Source organism: Phoxinus phoxinus (assembly GCF_949152265.1).
Source record: "Phoxinus phoxinus genome assembly, chromosome: 22".
NCBI classification, from domain to species: Eukaryota; Metazoa; Chordata; class Actinopteri; order Cypriniformes; family Leuciscidae; genus Phoxinus; species Phoxinus phoxinus.
The window spans coordinates 24,597,475-24,622,870 of NC_136897.1; the positions used below are offsets into that span (position 1 = coordinate 24,597,475).

A 25,396-nucleotide genomic window follows, 5' to 3' on the forward strand; every position below is an offset into this window, starting at 1 on the left:
ACAAATAAAACCCCTTGCACTTATGCTTGATAATAACACTAAACTTTCGTTTACAGTGTTGTCTTAGTTAAATATATTGAGTATGAATATGTTTTGGGCATTAATGAATAATGTGACATTTGCAGAACCAAATAGCTTCTGTATGTGTACGCAAGTTGCACTCACGATATTCCGGGCAGAGAAGTTTCTGATTGGGTCCTCAGCAGCCAAGGAGGCGGAGCTTAGCATAATGAACACGAGGATGAGGTTGGTGAAGATGTGGTGGTTTATCAGCTTGTGGCAGGCGACTCGTATTCTACAGAGAGAGAGAGGAGGAGACACTGAAAAACATCTTGGTGTTATGTGTAACATGTGAGTTTAAGGTCAAATGTGTAAAAAAAAAGAAGAAAAAAAGAAGAAGAGGCTTTTATATGCACTTAAACCAACAAAGTCTTTTGCCTTGTGACTTTATTTAGTCATTAGAAACACTGGATTTAATTGAAATGCAAAAACAACAGTCTGACGCTTGCTCAGGTTTTTCTTATATTGTCCAAACCGATAAACTAATGTTGTGGTGACACATTACATAAACGTAATGTAAAAAGACTGATTCAGAAATGAAGTGTGTGTAAACGTTTACATGGGTCTTTGTCCCTGTCTAGTTGTGTGTATGTTTGAGCAGACGTCAATGCGACACATACGGGTTTGTTTTGCTAAAGATGAAGAACGCACTGCCCTCTGGGATTGGAGTGATTTTCTCCTTCTTAACAAGCTCTGAGATCTGTGGACGGGGCCCTGCAGGAACGTCCGGCTCTTCTTCTTCCTCCTCTGTTACACGGACACGATGATCAGGACAAGTATGTCAAAAAAAATCATCTTGGATGTGCAACGACATGATATAGTTCTTTACCTGCGTTTTCCTTCTCATCCTCCTCTCCAGCCTGAAGGAAAGAAAGCAACGCTATAATATCCTACTACTAACACAAAAACACATAAAACACAAAAACAGGCACAAACTAGTTACCTTGGCATCATCTTCATTTTCATCAATTTCCTCACTTGGGAAAAAAAGGCACGAAAACAAGCACTGTGAAATGCAGCACACGAGCAGTGGAAACTAGATCCAGGCCCTCAATGTTTGATTAAATGACCTCTGCAAGTTTTTATCATTTACCATTTCTTCTTATCATCGGTGTCTGTGTTCAGAGACTCCGCGTCTGCGAGGTTGTCCACAGCGATAGCCAAGAACACATTCAGAAGAATGTCTAGGTGTCAATGTGTTAAGTAAACCAACAGCTTTATACGGTAATGCTCATACGAAAACAACACAATTTTTGCAATGCAATACAAAATGCAATACTATCAGAGCTCAATATTTTAAGCCTTTACATAATATTTAATATACTGCATGTCTTGACATTATGAAATAGCAAACTACAAAAAGTTACTGTTTGCAAACTGCTATATACTGAACCAAAAGGTTTTCATTTTTGGAGACTGACAGATTAGGTCACTATGAACTCTGTGGGAATATGAAGCAAATAACAGCAGACAGGTTTGGAATGATATTAAGATGATTAAATATTGGGAGATTTTATGATCAAATCTATTTCTTAAAGCAAATCTATTTCGTAAAATTTCTTAAAGCTACATTTTTTTCACTACATTTAATCTGCACATTGTCTACACATCTGCTACATAACAAACAAACACTACCGTTCAAAAGTTTGGGGTCTGGATTTTTTTTGTCGATTTTTTTATGTTTTTGTCTCTTTAAAGCCCCTTTCACACAGAGATTCCGGAAAATACACGGATAAAGTGACCCGGGATTTGACCCGGGTTCGTTTGAAAATGGTTCATTCACACTGCCAGTGATTTGCCGGAATCAGAGAGCGCGTTCACACACAACCCGGGTATGTCCCGGATAGACGCGTGACGTTATGATGTGACGTATAAGGTGGCGAACGATCTCACCTTCGGCGCGGATTGCAAGGAGCTCTCGGGTCTCTGCTTCAGTCCAGTTTGCAGACATCTTTTCGTTCTTTCTTGTATCGATGACGAACACAAACTTTCTTCTAACAGAGTAACAGAGTCGCACGATAACTACGTCATTGCGAAGGCTCGTGCATCATCACTACGACACCCCTTACGGCATTTGTCCTGGCTTTTGTTCACACAGCGCGCGTTCCGGGTCTGAACACGGCAATGTTACTAGGTCCCCAACCCGGCATCGATCCCGGCATTAAACCCGGGTCGTGTTTGCGTTCACACAGAAGGCGTTCCGGCAATTTGCCGGCAATTTGCCGGGTTCAAAGTGCTGTGTGAATGGGGCTTAAGTCTCTTATGCTCACCAAGGCTGCATTTATTAAATCAAAATACAGTAAAAACAGAAATATTGTGAAATTTTATTTCAACTTAAACTTTATATTATATTATATTTTAATATGTTTTAAAATGTAATTTATTCCTCTGATAAAAAGCTGAATCATTACAGTCCTCCAGTCTTCAGTGTCACATGATCCTTCAGAAATCATTCTAATATGCAGATTTGCTGTTCAAGAAACATTTCTTATTATTATCAATGTTGAAAACCGTTGTGCTGCTTAATATTTTTACAGAAACCGCAGTGTGTGTATATATATATACACACACTGTATATGTATGTATATAAACACATTGTATATGTATATTAGTAACTAGGCACTAGGGTTCAACATGCCTCATTCAAGACAAAAACAGTAATGGGGCGGGACTTAACTCTCTGATTCTAGGGTAACATCCCAGGAACTGAAACTTAACTTTTCTCTTGCAAACAAGATAGTTAAAAATGAATCTCCAATTAGCCACACAATTAGGCTTACACCAACATATCTGGCGTATAAGAAGATGAATTGACTCCTTAAAGAAATGACAAAAAACGTTCCCTTTGTTTTTCTGTTTCCTTTTTTGGCTTCATTAGGAAGTCAGCAGCAGTAAGAGGAGGATACAGTTTCCACAGATGAAGAGAATGATGAAGTAGATGCACACGATCATTCCTGACGAGGATGGGCCACCGTATGCCATAATTCCATCGTACATGACGGCATTCCAGTCTTCACCGGTCAGAATCTGAGAACAACATTGCTAGTAAACACATATCCCATTAAAATAACATAAAAAAAGACACATACACACCTGAAACACAGTGAGCAAGGCCTGAGGGAAGTTGTCAAAGGTGCTCCTCTTCGTTTGTGTCTCGTCAAAGTTAAACTTGCCGCCGAACACCTGCATACCGAGGAGGCTGAAGATGATGATGAAGAGGAAGAGCAGCAGCAATAGAGATGCGATGGACTTCATGGAGTTCAGCAGAGATGCCACCAAGTTACTGAGAGACTGCCAATGACTAAAGGCAAAAAACAAACTGTGTAAAAAAGTGTTCTGAGCCCTGAAAAAAATGCCTTTTAAATGTCATTCTGTCAAAAAACAGGATGAACCAAAAGTGCCTCAGAAATGACCTTTCATACAGTGTGTAATATAGCTGTTTGTGACTGTAAAAGGTCTGCAAAGTTTCAAAAATTAAAGTACATGATAAATGGAGCTATTGTCTCCCAAAAGAAAGAACAGATTCTGAAATGCACATTGGCAAAAAGCAAGCCTATAGTCTCATTGGCTGCCCGTGAAAAACGTCTACTTTGACCCTCAAACACTGTAGATGTAGCTGAGGCCTGGAAGAGTTTGGTTTGTGTTGTCGACAGGTCGAGAAGACGCTGTTTTCTGCTCTGTAAAAGCAAATTTACTTTACATGCACCTCTGAAGAATGAGGACTTGTGTTAGAATTGATACAGTAAAAACAATGGCATCATTATTGTTAGTATCGCTATCAAGTGCTGAGGAAGCCTCTGGAGCTGAAATTCAGACATGGCAATGGGTGTTTCATTTCTGACATGTGCTGTAAGTGGTAGACCAATCACAACAACTGGGCCATCTGACCAATCAGAGCAGAGTTGGCTCACAGAAAGGGGGAGTTTAGAGAGACCGAATCCTTTATCGTACCATTTCAGACACAGTGAGAAAAGTATATTATGAGAAAATTAAAGTGTTTTTGGAAGTTGAATGCATTTAAATTGATTGTAGAAAACAAAATTAGGAACCTTTAAAATAGCATAATTTTCCGATCCCTTACCGTGTGACTTTAAAGATCCTGAGAAGTCGTACGCATCGAAACACTGAGATGCCGAGAGGCGACATGATCTCTAACTCCACTAGGATCGTCTCAGTGATGCCACCGCACACCACAAAGCAGTCAAAACGATTAAAGAGAGACACAAAATAAGCCTGCAGGCCCAGACTGTACATCTTCACCAACATCTCGCATGTGAACAGGGCCAGCAGCACTTTATTGGCCACGTCTACAAGAGAAAACCGATCAGGGTCAGAAAAGAGAGGATACAGTGAGAACATGGAGCGGTCATGATCTTTTACACTCATTGCTTTGAGTACAAATACATGCAGAGCTCACCCTGTACTTGTGTGAGCCACATGGGCTGGTTGTAATGTTCTGATGAGATGGTCAAAGTGTTGAGGAACACCAGGATGATCACAAGCCAATAGAACGGCACAGATTTCACAGCCAAACGACAGTTCCTTCGACACAACCGGTTCCAGCGACGCCAGCGCCGACTGAAAGAGGAGACCGTGAAGTCAGACAACAGACACAAGAAGAAGTTCAAATAGAATGATGCATTGAAAGGAGAGATTGAACACTAGATAGAACGCCTGAACTCTGAATAATCGACTGCAAGAGAGAGAGAGATAGAATGCTAGATATACAGAATGTTAGACAAAATGCTGGGATAGATAGAACACTTGAACAGTCGACCGAGCGCTAAATAGAACAATAGAATGCTACTGTAGATAGACAGGATGCTAGAACTAAACAGAACACTAGAATGATAGAATGCTGGATAAATAACACACAGATAGAACTACAGAACACTAGATAAAAAGGACGCCACAATGTTAGAATACTAGAGCACTTGAGAGAACCCTAAAGTGATAAAAAGAACACTAGATAGAGCAATACAATGCTATGCTGAATGTTAGAATATTAGATAGGTATGCGTTAAAATGATAAATAGAGCAACACTACACTAGACAAATAGAACACTATATACAGTAGAATGCAGGAAGGTTATAAAAAATATAACAAACTATAAAACAACAGAATGCTATATATTATTATGGCAGAATGATTGAATGCTAGATAAACAGAGCAAGACACAAAACAATAGTCTACTAGAACACTATATTGGTAGAATGGTAAAATAATAGAATACTACAGTGCTAGATAGCCAGAATGCTGGCTAGACAGATAGCATGTTAGATAGAAAGCTAGCTAGCTAACTAGACATATAGCTGGAATGCTAGCTGGAATGTTAGCTAGCTAAACAGATAGCTAGAATGTTAGCTATTCAGACAGATAGCTGGAATGCTAGCTGGAATGTTAGCTAGCTAAACAGATAGCTAGAATGTTAGCTATTTAGACAGATAGCTGGAATGCTAGCTGGAGTGTTAGTTAGCTAGCTAGACAGACAGATAGACAGACAAACAGATAGATAGAGCATGCAAGCTCACAGTAATACATGCAAATAACATGTAAATACATGCAATAACATGTAAATAAACGGACATTAGCATAACAATCACATCTTTACTGACCTGCACTTTGATTTTGAAATTTTTTGACTGTAAATTGAAACAAATTGTAAAGTTAAAAAAGAGACCAGAGTATTCATATAACTCAGCATATTACAATGTTTCAGTACTGATGAAATACAAATAAATTCATGTGTATTTGTGAGTTTTCTCACCATGTTGGGCCGCAACATGTCACCTTCTCTTCTTCTCCTTTCTCATTCTCTGTATTCATGGATTCGGTCTCACTCGCCGGCATACTCGCTATTGTGTTACAAACGCAAGGTTCAGCACACACGCATTAAAACACTCACAACACACAGTTCAAACATTCTCAGTCAAATTTAGTGGACAAGAACTTGAAAAAAAAATGTTTTTTAAAAAAAATTGCAAAAAGAACTTGAAAAAAATATTGTTTATCTTTCTGAAAAAGTTATACAGAAAATTACATATTTTCTGTGATATATATTTTTTATAATATATGAATATAAGTCAGTATAAACACAATTTCTAAGCTCTGACATTATGATGTAATTTAATCTTGAGCCTTCGGTTTACCAACACATGACTTTTTGGTGACACTTTACAATAAAGTTGTGTACAATACAATTGTGAGTGTTTGGACAATGACTGGACTCCAATGCGCAAGAGCAACACGACGCATGCGTGTTGTATTGGCACGAGGGTGGACGTTGTTGCGTGAACGCGCATTGGAGATTAATATTTTGTAATAAACTGGTAATATATGTTTTTTTTTGCACAAACAAAGCACTGATGTCTCTTTGGAAAATTGAGGTTAAACCACTGGAGTCACATGGATTATTTTAAAGATGTCTTTACTGCCTTTCTGGGGCTTGAAAGTGTTAGTTGCGTAGCGGTCAACGGAGGGACAGAAAGCTCTCAGATTTCATCTAAAAATCTTAATTTGTGTTCCGAAGATGAACGAAAGTCTTACGGGTTTGGACCAGCATGAGGCTGAATAATTAATGAAAGAATTCAAATTTTTGGGTGAACTATCCCTTTAATATTAGTTAATAAAAATGTCCATGTTAGTTTACAGTGCATTAATAAATGTTAACAGATACATTTGATTTGTAAAATGTATTAGTAAATGTTGGGATTAACATTAACTAAGAATAATAAATGCTGTATAAGTATTGCTCATTGTTAGTTTATGTTAAGTAATGCATTAACTAATGTTAACAAATAAGACCTTATTGTAAAGAGTTACCAATTTTGTATTTAAAAAAAATGCTTAAATATACAATCATGTTAAATTTCACCCCACCCCCCTCACCCCTCCTTCAAAAAAGAAAGAAAAGAAAAAGAAAATACAAGTCCTGAAGGAAAAAAAACATTAAAATGTAATTTTAAATGTAAAACATTAAAATTAGTGCAACTCAACATGGTTTATGTTTCAAAGACATTTGTCATTAATTTACTTCCATACTAATGTTAAAGCAGAAACTCATAATGTAAAGTGTTTTTATGTGACCGCTCAATTAAAGTCTGTATCTGTGCTGAGAGAGACTTATAGAAATCGAATTAAAAGGCCGATAGTTCAATCCTGACTTCAGTAATGGTCAAACAAAAGGCCGCTTGAGGGGAAAAGTACAAAATATATGCTCTGCTCAGCCCTCACATTCCCTCAGGATATATGGATAAATTCGGACACATCCAAAGACGGTAATAAGCGAGTGTGATCAGACTTTTTGTGACTTCTCCATAAACTGCTGACCATGATCTGGGTTTAACCTCATTTCTATGTTAGAAACTCGCTGTCACTGTTTTAAAGTGGGATTTTTTAAGTTGTAGAGACGCTGCGCTCCCACTCCTGCCAGATCTGATCTCTGACTCACTCCGATTTTGAGAGAATGACAAAGAGAAGACTAAAGAGAAGACTAAATTAGTACAGGAAAGAGGAAATGGGCAAGCAAGGATTTTGATAACGCTAATGCTGAGGAAAAACTGTTGGGTACAAACAGCATATAGGCGCTGACGGTCATAGAGAAGGAAAACACACACATTTGCAAAGCACAAGTAGTGCATTCACACACTACAGCATCCGCATAAGCATCACACATGCTAACAGACATATTATTAGCTTCACAACATACTTCCATACAGGCCAAAACAGGGCATTTGTGCCTACGTCAATGAGTAATTGGCGAATCAAAAGAGAGCCTATTAAACAAACTCTATGTAAGGCTTCTAACAGGTAATATTCATGAATATCATTAAGTAATCACACATATGAAAGGGACAGAAGGGTGGGAGGGAGATTTACCATGAGTGTCAGAGGACTGGCTGAACCAGCCAAACCCTTTCTTCTTCTTCTCCATGAGGCTGGCCAATGTAACCCCTTCATTTCCCATGCAACCAAAGCCCATGCATGATTTACACAGCACAGCACAGCCGTGGCATGGTCACGAGGGCGAGAACGAGTAGCCACATCGACACAGGTTAAAGCACGGGAACAAGAACAGCACCAAACACAACAATTAACAACAGTAAACAACAACAACAACATCAATATTGAGGCAACTGGTCTGCTGGATGGGAGCAAAGGATGAAGGGTAGTTAGTTAACAGTGAGCAAGAGCAGGTTATTAGGAACAGGGTGCAATGAATTCAATGAAAACATAGGAACATAGCGAGGGTCCGAATGTTGAGATTCGATGGTGCAGATGTTTGCGTGTGTGTATGATATGAAGCTGACCTCTGACCTCGATGCCCCCCCCACATACAGTACATTCATGGAAGTTCATCAGTACTTAAAAGTTCAGAAAAAAATAAGTACAAAAATGTTGTCACTGATTATATCTTATTATTTCTCACACTACTCAATTGCATACTGCTATTTCTCATAAGGCTGCACAATTAATTTAAAACTACATTATGGTCTTGTAACCACACAAAGTGGTAAGAGTCAATATGGAGATGGAATTGTTTAATTGGAAATTCAAGCTATTTATACTTTGTTGCTTTTTGACTTGTAAATTTAGGAGTACATTTGTTGTCCACTTTCTATCTAAAATCATCAGAAATATAACAGGTACATGGCAGACCAATTAAATAACATATGGTAAATATTACAAATATTTGTTACAGTATGTGTGGTTTTATGCTGTTTTGTGATATCTAAGCAACAGCAATGAGATCTTGAATATTATCATATCAGTTCAAACACAGTTCAAATCACAAATTAACTGCAAATATGATGACTAAATCATGTCAAAACAAAAATCTATTTTTATTCAATGTATTTGTCTTGTTTTTCAGTAAAAATATTAAAACAACCCATAAAAATAGTGATTTTTCACAGGTGTTTTACGAATATTTAGAGTTGTGTTTTAGGGTTAAAGGAAATGTTCATAACATTAACAGACAATGTCATGGCAGAAAATGAACAGAAAATTTTCTGTTTTTCTATTAAACAGATTATTTAGAGTTCATTTACATAATAAAAACCAGCATATTAGAATGATTTCTGAAGGATCATGTGACACTGAAGACTGGAGTAATGATGCTGAAAATTCAGCTTTGCATCACAGGCATAAATTACATTTAAAATACATTAAAATAGAAAACAGCTATTTTAAATTGTAATGCTATCTCACAATCCTGTATTTTTGAGCAAATCAATGCAGCTTTAATGATCCCAAAATTTGAATAGAAGTGTATAAATAAATTACACAATTTTACATATAAATTACAACATTAATACTGTAGGTGGCAAATATAACTATATTATTAATATAAATTGTTTCTAGAAATAGTGCAGTTAATTGAAAAGTCAAAGTATTTTTTTATTAAATCTATAATTACAGAAGTAATATGAGTTTATTTATAAAACTTGTTTAAAAAGTGCATTTTGTTTTAAATTGTATGTGTGTGTATAGACAGACAGTATATATACAGTACATATACATACACACGTACTGTATATGTGTGTTGTCTTAAACACGTTTTACTGGAAACCAAGACAAAATACTGAATTAAATTCACTTCTAAGAGATAAAGCATTCTGTGAACTTGTGTGAGCGGAAACAGAACTGATTTTCCATTTGCAGAATAAGTTCTGCATAAATGCTAAGCTTTCCAGACGAGCGACTTTTGTGGGTCTGTATCAATCAATTATAGCAACAACAAAAAAAAACCTTTCAGAATCCAGCCGGCTAATCTAACCCGACCGTCCTCTCGCAGAACTGAGGTCAGTCAGAGAGCCGCTCGCTGGAGCTTCGGTGACGGTGGAAGTGGAAATCTGCTGTTACTGTAGCAGCGGCTCCAACCGCTCAGAATCATGTGTGCTGCTTATATAAAAGGGATTAGGATTAGTCCTTATTTTGCTTCGTTTCTCCACTTCACGCCGTTATGAGCAAGCTCCTCTCGTTCAGTAGATACCGGACACACTGACTGGCTTACATTCAGCTCATTTAATGTCACAATACTTGAAGAAAGTGACTTGATCACAGTTCAACTGTAAGCAGAATCAGTCCTAGATGTCGGTCCAGTACTGTACTGAACCCCCTGACCTGAAGATGTTGGACTTTGATTGACAAATCTGCGGTTCGGCGTCAGCGCTTGCTTACTGCTCCTCAACTATTTCATCAAAAAAACCCAGAGGCAGCCGTTTCGGTTTGCTGACGTCTGTTCGGTGTCACGCTGCAGTTTGATGGGCATGACGGGCCAATTAAAGACGGCTCAGTGGCTGCTAGAAAAAGTTGCAAAGCTTTGGTTGAAACACCACCCTTAATGCAAGTCAGAAGTTCACTCACTGAACAAATTTCATTAGTTCAACACAAAATATAAATGATTAGTTGTGACTAATCGTGGCTATTGATTCCTTCATATGCTGATTGTTATATATGACATTTTTATAAACTAAACAAATACTGTAAAACCATCAACACAGGCAGATTTGAATTCTGCCAACGATCTCAACCACATTGTTTCATGATAACTTTACATTGATCGACTATTTTGTAGGAGTAATTTAAAGCATTCTGGGAAATGGACTGTTGCATAATATGAAAGTTGAAATGCAATGCATGAAATGCAACGAAAAACATTAAATGCACTACTTTTCAAAAGTCGGGGTCAGTACGAAGGATGCATTAAATTGATCAAAAGTCACAGTAAAGACATTTATAATGTTACAAAAGATTTATATATTAAACAAATGAGGTTTGTTTGAACTTCTGTTCTATTGTTTGTTTGAATATTTCTGAATATCCATGATTTTTTTAAGCTGCACAACTGTTTTCAACATTGAAAATAATAAGAAATGTTTCTTGAGTAACACATTTCTTGATTAACAAGATTTCTGAAAGATCATGTGACCCTGAAGACTGGCGTAATGATGCTGAAAATTCAGCTTTGCATCACAGGAATAAATTACATTTAACATATATTCAGTTCTTTTAAAATGTAATAATATTTCACAATAGTACTTTTGATCAAACAAATGCTGCCGAAAAAACGTAAATATCCCAAACTTTTAAACAGTAGTGTAAATATAAATTACACACAATTTTACATATAAATTACAATTTATAAAATGTACAGATAAATCACAACTTCTATACTGTAGGTGGTAAATATTACTACATTATTAGTTATTAATATCATCAAATGTTTCTGGGAATAGTGCATTTCAGAAAAGTTTTAATAAAAACTATACTTACAGAAATAACATGATTTTTTTTTATTCAACTTCCTTAAATTCACATTTAAATTGATCAAATCGGTCTGAAGTTCATGAACCAATTTGCGATGTAAAAAACATTCTCAGCTCAATTCTGAATCCGGACTTGAAATAACTTTCTGCATATGAACTGTATACTGTGTGCTTGATAATCGTCCCTCACACGGATTCCTGTCATGTGCTGTATTCAGGTACTCACGGTTGCGTTTGCTGTCCTCTTCATCCTCCTCATTCTCAGGGTCGATGTCTTCAGCCTGTGTGATCCAGTCCAGATAACCCTTCAGATCTTCCTCCAGCTGCTGTTTCTCCCGCAGCTTCTGGAAATCTCCACGAGCCTTTGCCTTCTCTCGCTCTTTAGAGAACTCTCTGTGTTCAGGAAAACAGTTTTACCTTCAGCTCACTACTAACCATACAACATCTGTATAATGCTCAACCTAAACCACACTTAAAAATGTCGAAATGATTGCCTTACATACTAAAATATCAAACCATGCGATATTACTTTTCAAGCATAACATTTCACAAGATGATACAGTGTGAAAATACAGTATATTACATATTTTGTACAGATATGTGGTTTTTAAAGTTTTACAAACAACATTTTTACACCTGAATATACAAGTATTTTGCATTATTTTCTACAACAAAAAAAAAGAAAAGAGAAAAAAGATCCGATTAACGTTTAGAATGAACTTTCCACCCTGCCAAAAACAATTCAGATTAGATTTGACCATCATCAACTCTAAAACACTTGGGTTTTAGATGATTTTATAAGATGACAATACTGATTTGTTTCTTGAATAAGTATAAATATTAAATAAATCTTATGAAATTATGCAAAATTATTTATATTAAATATAATGTATAAATGTGATCAAATATTATAGCTAAAGTTTTAGTTCCGGGTCCAATTCTCACATGCATATTACTAGGATATTGGCTGTTTATTAGTACTTATAAAGCACATATTAATGCCTTATTCTGCACGACCATATTCTACATCACATAATCCTATCCAATACATAAACGTAACTACCTTACTAACTATTAATAAGCAGTAATTAGGCGAAAAGTCATAGTTAGTAGTGAAAATTGGACCCTAAACCCTAAACTAATTCTCACGATTAATGTGCATGCTTACCATATTTACATTATATCTAAACGTACAGTAAGTGTAAATGCTTCAGTGTCCTGCCAGCAGGGTGCATGCTTGTCCACAAATATCACACAAACGCGCTCGAAAGGTCACACGACGTGTGTCGCATCCTTAATAAAATGGCAGAAGCACAAAAATGGAATCTAAACCTAAATTTCCGAAGATTGCTCGATCTGCAAATTGTGTATGTTGCACCACGGGCACGGCGTCTCTCGTGGGAGAATATTAATAACCCTGCAGATCTAAGAAAACGCTTGAAGGACTTGCGGACACGTGAAGCAGATTCATTTCGCCCTTCCGGAGGAGGTCAGATAATCTGTGCCCTTCTCTGAAGGAGATGTTATCTTTCTGATTTAAAAAAAAACTACATAACCATATCGGATTGAGTCACCTGCCTGGCTCAGGTCTCCTTCCTCTCCTCCATCTGCCCTTCCTTCCTCTTTCTCATCTCCTCCTGTTCCTTTTGCCTCTTTCTGTATTAACTAAACCCTATATCCAGTTTAAGGTTCACTCAAAAATTAAGAACCAAAAAAACTGATGTACAATGTAAGATATGATGAACCATGTTTTGCGATGTTACTGGGAATCTCGACCTATATTGACATTCACTATCGTTCCAAAGTTTGAGGTCAGTAAGATTAATACTTTTATTCAGAAAGGATGATTTAAATGGATAAAAAAATGACAGTAAAGATATTTATAATGTTACAAAAGATTTCTATTTCAAATAAATGCTGTTCTTTTGAAAGTAGGATCTTGAAAAACGTGCAGTACAACTGTTATATGTATATTAAACTGTATATTGAGCAGCATATCAGCATATTATAATGATTTCTGAAGGATCATGTGACACTGAAGACTGGAGGAATGATGCTGAAAATTTAAATAAAAGTGATTTAAATTGTAACAGTATTTCACAATATTAATGTATTGACTATATTTTAGATCAAATAAATGCAGCCTTGGTGAGCGTTAAAAACGTCAGACCCAATCCTTTGAACATCAGTGTATTACGTGCTGAATTGCTAAATCATCCAAATGACTCATGTGTTTTTTTCCCCCAGAAAGCAAATGCTTCTGCTGAATGAGCATCATTCACCTGCTTCGCCCTAGTTATTGTCCTCTAGTCTAAACCATTTCATTTCCACTTCTTGACTTTCATTGGTCTGAATCACTTCCTCTCTCATTTCATTCTGTCCTTGGAACCGTTTTACTTAATAATGTCATCAGCTCAGAACAAATCAACCCAACAGGCGTGAAGATCATCTCACAGCACACAACACTTCAGAAAACACCTGAAACCCGTACAAAATGTAAAAAAAGAAAACTCTAGGACTATGCAGTCATGGAAAAAGCATTGCAGACACCCCAAGCAGATATATCACATATATATATGTATTTGTATTATGTTTTTCATATTAAAACATGCATAATTGGTTAATAAATAAATAAACATACTACTTAATGACGAATGTATTATTCCGAGTTGTATTATTAGTTGTATTATTACTGAATCCATCCTAGTTTTATGAAAAATAACCAGATTAGTTTTGATTTGTGATTCGATTTTTGTCCATGACTGAACCCCATGCAAGAAAAACTCTGGCAGATATAAGAAGTTCACAGCAGTCTCCACAGCACACAGCGATTCGCATTCTCTTACCCACTGAGAACACCCAGCACAAGATTCAACACAAAAAACGAGCCCAGAATGATCAGACTAACAAAGTAGATCCACGGCGTCTCCCAGCCAATGGCGTCATTCACCTACAAGGGCCCAAACAGGACGGTTAACGAGAGAGAGAGAGAGAGAGAGAGAGAGAGAGAGAGAGAGAGAGAGAGAGAGAGAGAGAGAGAGAGAGAGAGAGAGAGAGAGAGAGAGAGAGAGAGAGAGAGAGAGAGAGAGAGAGAGAGAGAGAGAGAGAGAGAGAGAGAGAGAGAGAGAGAGAGAGAGAGAGAGAGAGAGAGAGAGAGAGAGAGAGAGAGAGAGCATCTAGCTGAGAGAAACTCCATAGATGGGAGTTTAGTCTTGGGAGAGAGACAGAGAAAAGAAGAAAGAAATGGATATCAGGGGACGTAGTGAAGAGAAAAGAGGAGCTGCTCACCCGCTCAACACACCCAGAACCAGGTTCAAGACGAAGAAAGAGCCGAAGATGACCAAGCTCACAAAGTACACCCAGGGCAGCTCCAACCCCATAGCATCATTCATCTGAGAGAAGAGAGGAAGAGAAGCAGGAAGAAGAGGAAAAGAGGTGAGAAAATGAAAGTGTGAAACAGAAACTGTGAGAGGAAGGTTAAAAACAGGCAGTTCTGCTCAAAATCAATCTAGTTTAGATGTTTTGAAGAAATACCAGAAGACTTTCACTTCTAATAAGAAATTTGAGTGTAGGATGAAGTCAATATAAAGGAAAGATAAAGGAGAATCCCACACACTGTTTATAAAGTCCCAATAAATACTTGTAAATACTTATATTATAATAAATAAATACTTTTTTCCCCCTCTAGCCTAGTCTGAATAAATTAATTAACACGGATGGATGGATGGATGGATGGATGGATGGATGGATGGATGGATGGATGGATGGATGGATGGATGGATGGATGGATGGATGGATGGATGGATGGATGGATGGATGGATGGATGGATGGATGGATGGATGGATGGATGGATGGATGGATGGATGGATGGATGGATGGATGGATGGATGGATGGATGGATGGATCTATTCTAGTCTGGATAAAATGCTGTACAAAATCACAGGGAATCTAGGCTGGAACTATCTGGAGTTTCTGCATCTGTAAATGAACCATGTGCTGTGATGAAACGGAGGAAACGTGTTCCAGAGGATGATGTGAAAGGTGGGTGGATCTCATCAGAGCACACTGGTCAGTCACAGACTCTTGAGTTCCTCCTTCAGTGTGTGGGCTGCTAGTTTGAGCATCTCACACTCTCCTCAAAACAGTAATGACTGTATGAGCACTTCATCCTCTCTACACAAATATAATTACTGACTAACGTTCATTACACGCCGACAAGGCGACGTGCTAGCTAGGACGCGCGTGAAGTCTCATGCTAATACTAACCCAGTAGAGTACATCCGTCCAGCCCTCCATGGTGATGCACTGGAACACAGTGAGCATGGCAAACATGAAGTTGTCGAAGTTTGTGATGCCTCCGTTGGGGCCGTGCCAGCCCTCCTTACACAAGGTGCCATTAATGTCACATGTGCGGCCGTGACGGTTAATAGCACACGGTGCAGGCTCGTCCTCTATCATCTCTGCACAGAGAGGAGAAGTTCGGATATTAACAGGCATAATAGCTATAAACCCTTGCAAGAAACAATTCCTATCAATCTCAATTTGTTGAAAATATTAACCTATATAATCGTTTTATAGAATCTATGTAACAATCCTACATTACTGGAATTAAATCGGAAAACTATAGTTAAATAGTTAAAGGGATAGACACATTATAGGGATAGTTTACCCAAAAATGAAAATTAGCTCATGATTTACTCACCCTCAAGTCATCCTAGGTGTATATGACATTCTTCTTTCAGACGAATATAATCGGAGATATATTAAAAAATATCCTGGTCTCTTCCAAGCTTTATAATGGCAGTGAAAGTCCAAAAAAGTGCATCTATCTTAAGCTAGTTATTTTACTTTTTATAGTTTAAAGTTTTAAATATGGATATTTTTCTTACACAAACTCATCGCTTCACTTCAGATGGCCTTTATTAACCCCGGAGCCGTGTGAAGCACTTTTATGATGGATAGATGCACTTTTATGATGGATAGATGCACTTTTATGATGGATAGATGCACTTTTATGATAGACAGATGCACTTTTATGATAGACAGATGCACTTTTATGATGGATAGATGCACTTTTATGATGGATAGATGCACTTTTATGATAGACAGATGCACTTTTATGATAGACAGATGCACTTTTATGATGGATAGATGCACTTTTATGATAGATAGATGCACTTTTATGATGGATAGATGCACTTTTATGATAGACAGATGCACTTTTATGATAGACAGATGCACTTTTATGATGGATAGATGCACTTTTATGATGGATAGATGCACTTTTATGATGGATAGATGCACTTTTATGATGGATAGATGCACTTTTATGATAGACAGATGCACTTTTATGATAGACAGATGCACTTTTATGATAGACAGATGCACTTTTATGATGGATAGATGCACTTTTATGATGGATAGATGCACTTTTATGATGGATAGATGCACTTTTATGATGGATAGATGCACTTTTATGATGGATAGATGCACTTTTATGATAGACAGATGCACTTTTATGATAGACAGATGCACTTTTATGATGGATAGATGCACTTTTATGATGGATAGATGCACTTTTATGATAGACAGATGCACTTTTATGATGGATAAATGCACTTTTATGATGGATAGATGCACTTTTATGATGGATAGATGCACTTTTATGATAGACAGATGCACTTTTATGATGGATAAATGCACTTTTATGATGGATAGATGCACTTTTATGATGGATAAATGCACTTTTATGATGGATAGATGCACTTTTATGATGGATAGATGCACTTTTATGCTGGATAGATGCACTTTTATGATGAATAGATGCACTATTATGATGGATAGATGCACGTTTATGATGGATAGATGCACGTTTATGATGGATAGATGCACGTTTATGATGGATAGATGCACTATTATTAACTTCAAAACCGAAACGGCCATTCGCTGCAATTATAAAACTTGGAAGAGCCAGGATATTTTTTAATATAACTCAGATTTTATTCGTCTGAAAGAAGAACGTAATATACACTTCGGATGACTTGAAGGTGAGTAAATCATGGGCTAATTTACATTTTTGGGTGAACTATCCCTTTAAGAAGTCTAGGTGAGCAGAAGAGACGAATCTTACCGACCCCAAACTTTTGAACGCTAGTGTTTCAACATTCATGTAAGGCACAGAGGTTTAACAAACCTGTTCCTGAATAATAACAGGTAGCGTGCATTTTCCCAATGAAAAGCTCCAAACCGATGATGGCGTAGATGATGATGACGAACAAAACCAGCAGGGCGATGTGGAGGAGAGGAACCATGGCTTTAATGATGGAGTTCAGCACCACCTGTAAACCTGAGGATATGCAAACGCACGTAAAAATGCAGATCCGCAGCATTTGGTTGCGTTTAAGTCCAAACTTTCACATCTAGTTCCTATTGCATACACACAGACACACACACTAGTGTCTTTAGGGCATTGAGTTTGACAGCTTGTTCTCAGAGAACGATCCTGAGGGGATGCAGCAAGGAATGCTGCGCTTTTCCCGCCATATGGCCACATCATGCGCCATCTCTCACCCAACATCCACCCCTCTGCGGGGGTCTGGAGCTCCGGGCGCTCAGAAGGGGAAGCTGTCAAACTGCCTCATGATTAGTGTGGTGCAAAACGACATCTTTTCCAAACTGAATGTCTTAACCCTTGAATATGTAATAATCCGCTTGATCAGATTTATAAGGGGCCGTTTAAAAAAAAATCCTCATGTTGAGGAACATGTTGTCAGCACACTAATTAAAGATCACTTTGGGTTATTATCATTATCTAAAGCTAAAACCATTTAAAAAAAAGAATTACTTAAACATAAACATTGAATGAAATAAAATGAAAATGAAATAATTTTATTTCTTCAAGTTGCCAAGGCAATATTTCTCATTTTCTTTTAGGGTGTGTTCACACTTTTGCATGTTTGGTTTGATTAAAACGAACCCTGTGAGATTGCTCTGTTAATGTGGTTCATTTGAATAAGTGTGAACGCTACCATCCGAACCCAGGTGCCACCAAACAAGCTGACTGGGACGCTGAAAAGATGGATCTGTCCGCTTCCAAGCGAACTCTGGTGCGGTTCTAATGAAATATGAACTCAATACGGACCAAAGACATGTAAACGAACCAAAAACGGGACGTGATGTCGCAAGATGTGACCATAAAAAAGGACAGACCGCTCAAGCATACGTGTTTTTTCTCGTCCCATTACAGTTCGGTACATATATCTGAACCACCTCGCAGCAGATCTTCATTTGTGTGTGTGTGAGACGGAGGGATTTCTGTCACTGTTTTGACTTTACATATTTTATAAGCTCTTCACGAGCTCTCAGCTGGTCAAAACACCATCATATGTAGGCTACACACATACAATAACCGCATTTATCCCAACACACAGCATCGTTGTGGATGTTCTGTCAGTTCCGTCGCAAAATATACGTAATATGCTTTCCTGTATCTCAAACAGTAGAGCGTCGGCGCTTGCAACGCCAAGCTAATGGGTTCGATTCCCAGGGAAAAGCAAAAATTGAGAACTGATAAGAATGTAAAATGTATACCTTAAATTGCAATGCAAGTCACTTTGGATAAAAGTGTCTGCCAAATGCATAAATGTAAACATAATAAAAGCTGACCAATCAGGTTGTGACCATATCCCTATGCCTTTAGGTTCGGTATCTGTAGGTTTGGTGTTAAAATGCCACTGTGAACGCTAAGCGGGACAGGACTAAAGGTTTTTTTTTTTTTATCCGGACCAAAAGAAACAAGTGAACCGAAGTACAAGTGTGAAAACACCTTAAGTTTAACTTGAGACACTAAAATAACTAAAAGTAATAAATACAACTATATAGGCACTAAAAATGTTTTTTAAAAAATTACTAAACCTTTAAATGTGAAAACATAAAATATAGAACTTAAATCTAATTCAAATATTAACAAACTATAATAGTATATCAATGATACAAAAACAACACTGATATCTCAACATTAGTGATTTATATTGTATACTCACTATATTATAATATTATTTTGACTATTAGTGATGTTGTGTTCACTCACTGGGCACTCCTGACACCAGGCGAAGCGGTCGCAGCACTCGGAAGGCTCTGAGGGCTTTGACGTCGAAACCTCCTGGTTTTCCTCCGTGGCCGTGCACGGGCGGGTGGGTTCCAACATCCTTCTCCTTCTCCCCGTCTTTGGTCAAAAGTTCCAAGACAACACTAAACAATCTACACAAAGAAAATGAATGGCAAAAAAATGATTAACACTCTGAAGAACAATGATGGTCAGCGATCATTCTGAAAAATCACTCAATGTCTCAAAATCATTTATTAAAAAAAAAACTTTACCTACACCATGTCATATGAACAACTATTAAAGTTTCATTAAATTATGGATTTAGATTCAAAGCAAGAACTGATTCGTTTAAAGGTTTAGAAGATCCTGTTCAAGAGTCATGTGAACGCACCAGTGGAGCGCACCATGGTTACTTTACTATTTATATACTATTATAGTATTTATTCATATTTTGAATTAGCTTTATTTTTCATATTTTCAGTTTTCATTTTAAGTTTCAGCAATTTTTAAATATCTTTTGGTGTTTTTAAATATTTCATTGCAGGATCAATCTATTTTATTTAAGTTAGCAAACAACAACAAAAAATTTGCCATTATTTTTAGATGTATCATCTTTTTATTTTACAACATTCAACTTAGAACTCTAGACAATTCTATGTGCTCTATTAAAATATAAGAAATTCCTATACAAATATTTAGTTATAATAAATTTATATATATATATATAAAAAATTACATTCTTTGAAAATAATAACATGTTTGCTTTATTTATTGATCTAAAGATGCAAGATAATAGCTGAAATATCAAAACATATTTGGATTATAAAATAGAAAAAACACTTTCGGCATCACATGACAGCATGACCTTTCATGAATGTGCCAAAACATAAACAGCAAGACATTCAATCTGAACAACATCAGACAGCATCATCCGCTGTACACAAGGAAAAAGCAGCATGTGATGACCTGAAGTGACCATAGTGCACATCTGAGTAGTGATGTATGACAGGATCTCAACAACAGCGGATAAAATAACTATTCAAAGTATAAAATAAGCTGATTTCGAATGCATCTGCTTCCATTACCATAATCATAAAGCCTTATTAATGCCAGTGATTCATCTTTTAAAGTCAGCATGAAACAGAAGTTGCGATAGTGTTTTCTTCCCTATTGTGACATATACTCGAGTGAAGCAAGACAAAATTGGTGCGTGACTTGATTTTGTCAGGGGAATTGATTGGATGGTTGTGGTTTGCTATTGGTGGATCTCATGTGAGTGACAGGTCGCCCCGCCCTCGCGCCAGTAAACACGTCATCAGAGAAGAAAAGAGATGTTGCTATGAGAGGGAGGGGAAGTTATTTTGATTCAAGTTTACAAGGGCGCATATAAAAAAAATAACAATGAGCACGGATATATCATTTATAATAAATACTGCAATATTCCATAAAAAATGTAAGTATTGGTGGCTAATTTGCGGCTGCTGCTCGGTAGCTAAAGATGAAGAGCGACAGAGAGACGGGTAGGTGAAGAGAGAGAGGGAGACAGCTCTTTCTGCATGAGGCGAACTGATCGAAATGTGACCTAGCTGCCCAGTGGACTGTGTGTGTGTGTGTGTGTGTGTGTGTGTGTGTGTGTGTGTGTGTGTGTGTGTGTGTGTGTGTGTGTGTGTGTGTGTGTGTGTGTGTGTGTGATAGAGATGCTGATGAGGAAGAAGAGGAGAGTGTACACAGTTTGAGATGATCTACAGAGAAGCGAACAAGACATCAGCGGTGAGAGATACAGACATAGAACGACAACACAAGTGGACAGAACCGTTAAAGCGGTTTCATATCGCACACGTAAGCCGTGTGCTTTTACTTTTTTTATTTACAGACACACAAACACTGAATCCGGATGATTTGAGCAGTTTAGCTACAATGTATAGTCTGGTTTAAATTTAAAGGGAAATTCTGGGTTCAATAAGAGTTAGGATGTACACTACAAGAAAGTTCGGGGTCAGTAGCCTATGTTTTTTCAATGTTTTTGAATTTTGAAAGAAGTCTCTTCTGCTCACCAAGACTAAACTTATTTGATCAAAGTCATATATATATATATATATATATATATATATATATATATATATATATATATATTTAAAGCAGTAATATTGTGAAATATTATTATAATTTTAAAACAGTATTTTAATACATTAAAAAAATTAATTTATCCCCCCCCATTACTCCAGTCTTCAGTGTCACATGATCCTTCAGAAATCATTGTAACTTGCTGATTTGCTGCTCAAAAACATTTATTATTATCATCTATGTTAAAAACAGTTTTGTCAGGATTCTTTGATGGGTTATTCATGTCTAGCAGGGTTCCACATTTTCCATTTAAAAACTACATAGTTTTTCAAATTTCCAAACCTCTGACTCAGTAGATTTTTCAGACCATGTTTAAAATAAACGGTTCATACAGTAATATATATGATATACATCACTAACGGATCACTAAACTTTTGCCACGAAAACACTCTACATGTATTATACTTTTTTTCTTTTTTTTTGTTGAAATTCTTAGTTTTATATTTTTTGAAAATTAACTCAATAATCTAGAAACACATATTTTTCCATACTTATCCAGACCTGGAAATTACTCAAATCAAATTCCATACTTTTCCAAACGGTGTAGGAACTCTTTTGATAAATTTTGATAAACTGAATGCATCTTTGCTGATTAAAAGTTAAAAACAACAACAAAAATAACTAAAGTGAGACACATGGAAGTGAATGGGGGCAATACGTAATTTTAAAAGTATAGCCACAAGACACAAATGATTTGCTTGTGAACATGACTTTAGTGTTAAAAACACTGTGTAAAGTTAGATCCAATCTTACAACTGTGTTACCATGACTAAAACCATGTCTCTAAAACGAGATATTTAGCTCAAATAATAAGTGAGTTTTAACAGAACAACTAATTTACAGTTTTTTCATATACAATCAAACTTCACATTTCTTCTTTTTTTTAAATCCTCCTTGATTTTAGCTTCTTTTTTTTTTACAAAATGAAGGATGAGTCTAGAAGATGATCTTTTTGTAGTAATCAACGTTAAACTAGATGCCACCGATCAAGCGTGTAACTTATAATGAACTCGGAATATTCCGTTAATTATCATTTGGATGTACAGTAGATGTGATCTCACTCTTCATGCCAATTACATTTCATGAATATCAAGTTTGTAATAATTCTCAAATGGAACTCACGATAACCATTGTATAATATAATAGACATTATTAACGCGAATGCTGGCTGTAGTAACCCAGAAACACTTTCTGTTCTGTATGGAGAGGCAGTTGTGTGTGTGTGAAAGCACAACGTGAGCCTGATGGTGCAGTTACGCTGCTTCTGCTTACACTGCTCATGAATGCGGTCTGAAACAGGCCTGCGGCACGGACACACGAGGAGAGGCGTTTCTCCTCAGCTTATCTTTAGGCTTCTGCGCCTGATACTGTACAGTAGAAAGTGTAGTTTTATTCAATTAAAACATTTCAATAAAAACCAGCCGGAAGAGGTGGACTCAAGGATTCTTCCTCATCTACATCTTCAAAAAACAGACTGGCACAGGAAGTGATGATCTCCAGCAAACATGTTTTTTTTATATATATATATATATATATATATATATATATATATATATATATATATATATATATATATATATATCATCTGAAAATAAAGAGCGAGTAATACAGTCCACGCTGAATCTAGAATCAAGAAATGCTCCAAAGAGGCTGGTACAATGAGTATAATGCATAGAGAGAGACAGCAGCTCACGACGGTTTATTTTACAGGTCTTTTCTGGGTCATTTATACTGCATGAGGAGTGTGCGTAGGTGTGTGTGTGTGTGTGTGTGTGTGTTTTGGGAGTTGAGGAGAAGGTGAAGGGCCTCAAAGGAGGAAAATGAGTGAAAGTGACATTCCAGAGGATGTTGGGAAGAAAGACCAAAACAGAAAGAGAAAGAAAATGAGTAAGACATTGGCATATTTGGTCTTTATTGTCATTTAAAGATCAATTGGCATTTTGATCAATTTAATGTGTCCTTGCTAGTGCTATCAATCGATTTAAAAAAACTTAACTGATAGCACATTTCTGTAATTAATCACGATAAAATTGCACCTAACATATTTTTAATTGTAATAATTTCACATTTAATCTCTGAATTAATGTAGTAACAACATAAAAACAGTATTTTAATTATTTGAACATGTGTAGAAATTGTACATTTGTAATTTGTAATAACAAATAAAGTTATGAAGGTATCAAACACTTCAGTGTTCCCTACAATATATATTTTTTATTCATTTTATTAAAGCTACAAATAAAATGATCGCATGTGTTAACATGTTCATTTTGACAGCCCTAGCCCTTGCTGAATAATTACAAAAAAAAAGTAATAATAATAATAATAAGACTACATAATTAGTTTACACCAACCAGAAAATGCTTTGGAAATATAAATGCAAAATGTAACAATATAATATCGGGGAGAATAATTGAAAGGGACAGAAAAAGGTGTTATGTGCTTTCTGCAATAGAGATGAGATTAAAAAAATGACTTTAAAATGTTAAAACAGTAGCTAAGCTTTTGTAATATAAGCAGATAAACGTACCCTATCACAACAATGACGAAATCCAGCATGTTCCATCCGTTTCGGACATACGCGTTCTGATGCATCACCAAGCCGTACGCTATGATCTTTAGGAAGGTTTCGATCGTGAAAACGATAAGGAAGGCATATTCGACTGTTTCCTGTGGGAGACAAAAGAGGGAGAGAGAAATTAATTGAGAAGATAAACAACTTTTTTGAAATATCTAATGCAAAAATCGTGGCCAACTTCATAAGCTAACCTCCAGAAACATAATATAAAGATTTGAAAATGCATTTCGTGACATCTTTAATGCAGTCCGTGTCTTGGAGAGACTGCACCAGCATAAACCGCTCCATGGCATCTAAACTGATCCTTGAATACGTGTCATGCGGGAAAAGAAGCGATCTGCCTTTTGTTTTTCAAGCTTTGCAGCATGCGGCTCAGTCATGGCAGTGGCTAGTGGGTTGTTTTCTGTGCATTGATGGTGTTAGACACAGCCATTTAACTTGTCAAATACCATCTCTTTATACAAACACACAGAGACTCAAGCTTTCTCCTTTATGTGTGTGTGACAGCTGTGCAAAGGTTGCACAATGAAAGAGGTTAGTTGTTGTGCGTGCGTGCGTGTGTAAGGACATTTGGGAAGCTTTTATTCGCTGTGGGCCTCGTTTTGCCAACATTTTACAGACGACTGAATGAAGCACTTAGCCCTTTGTAACAGAAAAAGAGCTTTTGTTACTGCGGGAAAAGAGTAGCCCGGGCTCACTGATCCTGCCACTACAGAGACGGAGAGAGTGATATGAGTGACAGAAGCGGAGGGAAGTCACGGCACTGAATATGAGATATTTACAGGATGTCTAAGAAAATCTGAAACATATGACACAGAAAAACACAAGAAACAAACAAACGCACTTGACAAAGATCTAATGCATTAACTTTGTGGTACACATACGGTATATATGTATAGCACACATTTATCCACCTAACAAAAAAAAGAGCATTCCTCTAAATATCATGATTACAGGTGAAACTCGAAAAATTTGAATATCGTGTAAAAGTTCATTTATTTCAGTAATTCAACATAAAAGGTGAAACTAATATATTATATAGACTCATTATATGCAAAGTGAGATATTTCAAGCCTTTATTTGTTATAATTTTGATGATTATGGCTTACAGCTATGAAAACCTTTTCACAATATTCTAATTTTGAATTTGAGGTTTTCATAGCAAGCCATAATCATCAAAATTATAACAAATAAAGCCTTGAAATATCTCACTTTGCAACAAAAGATATTGTATTGTATTCATTATATTTAATTT

The 25,396-nt window shown here is 36.6% G+C and overlaps 1 protein-coding gene across 3 annotated transcripts in view; it reads right to left on the bottom strand.

The window, feature by feature from the left end:
* cacna1da (calcium channel, voltage-dependent, L type, alpha 1D subunit, a) overlaps window positions 1-25,396 on the bottom strand; it is an 83,822-nt gene that overhangs the window by 35,428 nt on the left and 22,998 nt on the right. For all 3 annotated transcript variants that reach the window (XM_079598551.1, XM_079598550.1, XM_079598549.1), the window contains exons 4-21: window positions 24,094-24,233; window positions 19,422-19,591; window positions 17,526-17,678; window positions 15,599-15,792; window positions 14,620-14,723; window positions 11,558-11,724; window positions 7,940-8,014; window positions 5,829-5,916; window positions 5,677-5,703; window positions 4,478-4,638; window positions 4,142-4,367; window positions 3,154-3,361; window positions 2,967-3,087; window positions 1,154-1,244; window positions 1,004-1,037; window positions 890-920; window positions 681-807; window positions 166-295 (exon numbers count right to left, since the gene is read on the bottom strand). In XM_079598551.1, coding sequence (XP_079454677.1) covers window positions 166-295; window positions 681-807; window positions 890-920; window positions 1,004-1,037; window positions 1,154-1,244; window positions 2,967-3,087; window positions 3,154-3,361; window positions 4,142-4,367; window positions 4,478-4,638; window positions 5,677-5,703; window positions 5,829-5,916; window positions 7,940-8,014; window positions 11,558-11,724; window positions 14,620-14,723; window positions 15,599-15,792; window positions 17,526-17,678; window positions 19,422-19,591; window positions 24,094-24,233 — 2,247 coding nt within the window. The remainder of the gene's footprint in view (window positions 1-165; window positions 296-680; window positions 808-889; window positions 921-1,003; window positions 1,038-1,153; window positions 1,245-2,966; window positions 3,088-3,153; window positions 3,362-4,141; window positions 4,368-4,477; window positions 4,639-5,676; window positions 5,704-5,828; window positions 5,917-7,939; window positions 8,015-11,557; window positions 11,725-14,619; window positions 14,724-15,598; window positions 15,793-17,525; window positions 17,679-19,421; window positions 19,592-24,093; window positions 24,234-25,396) is intronic.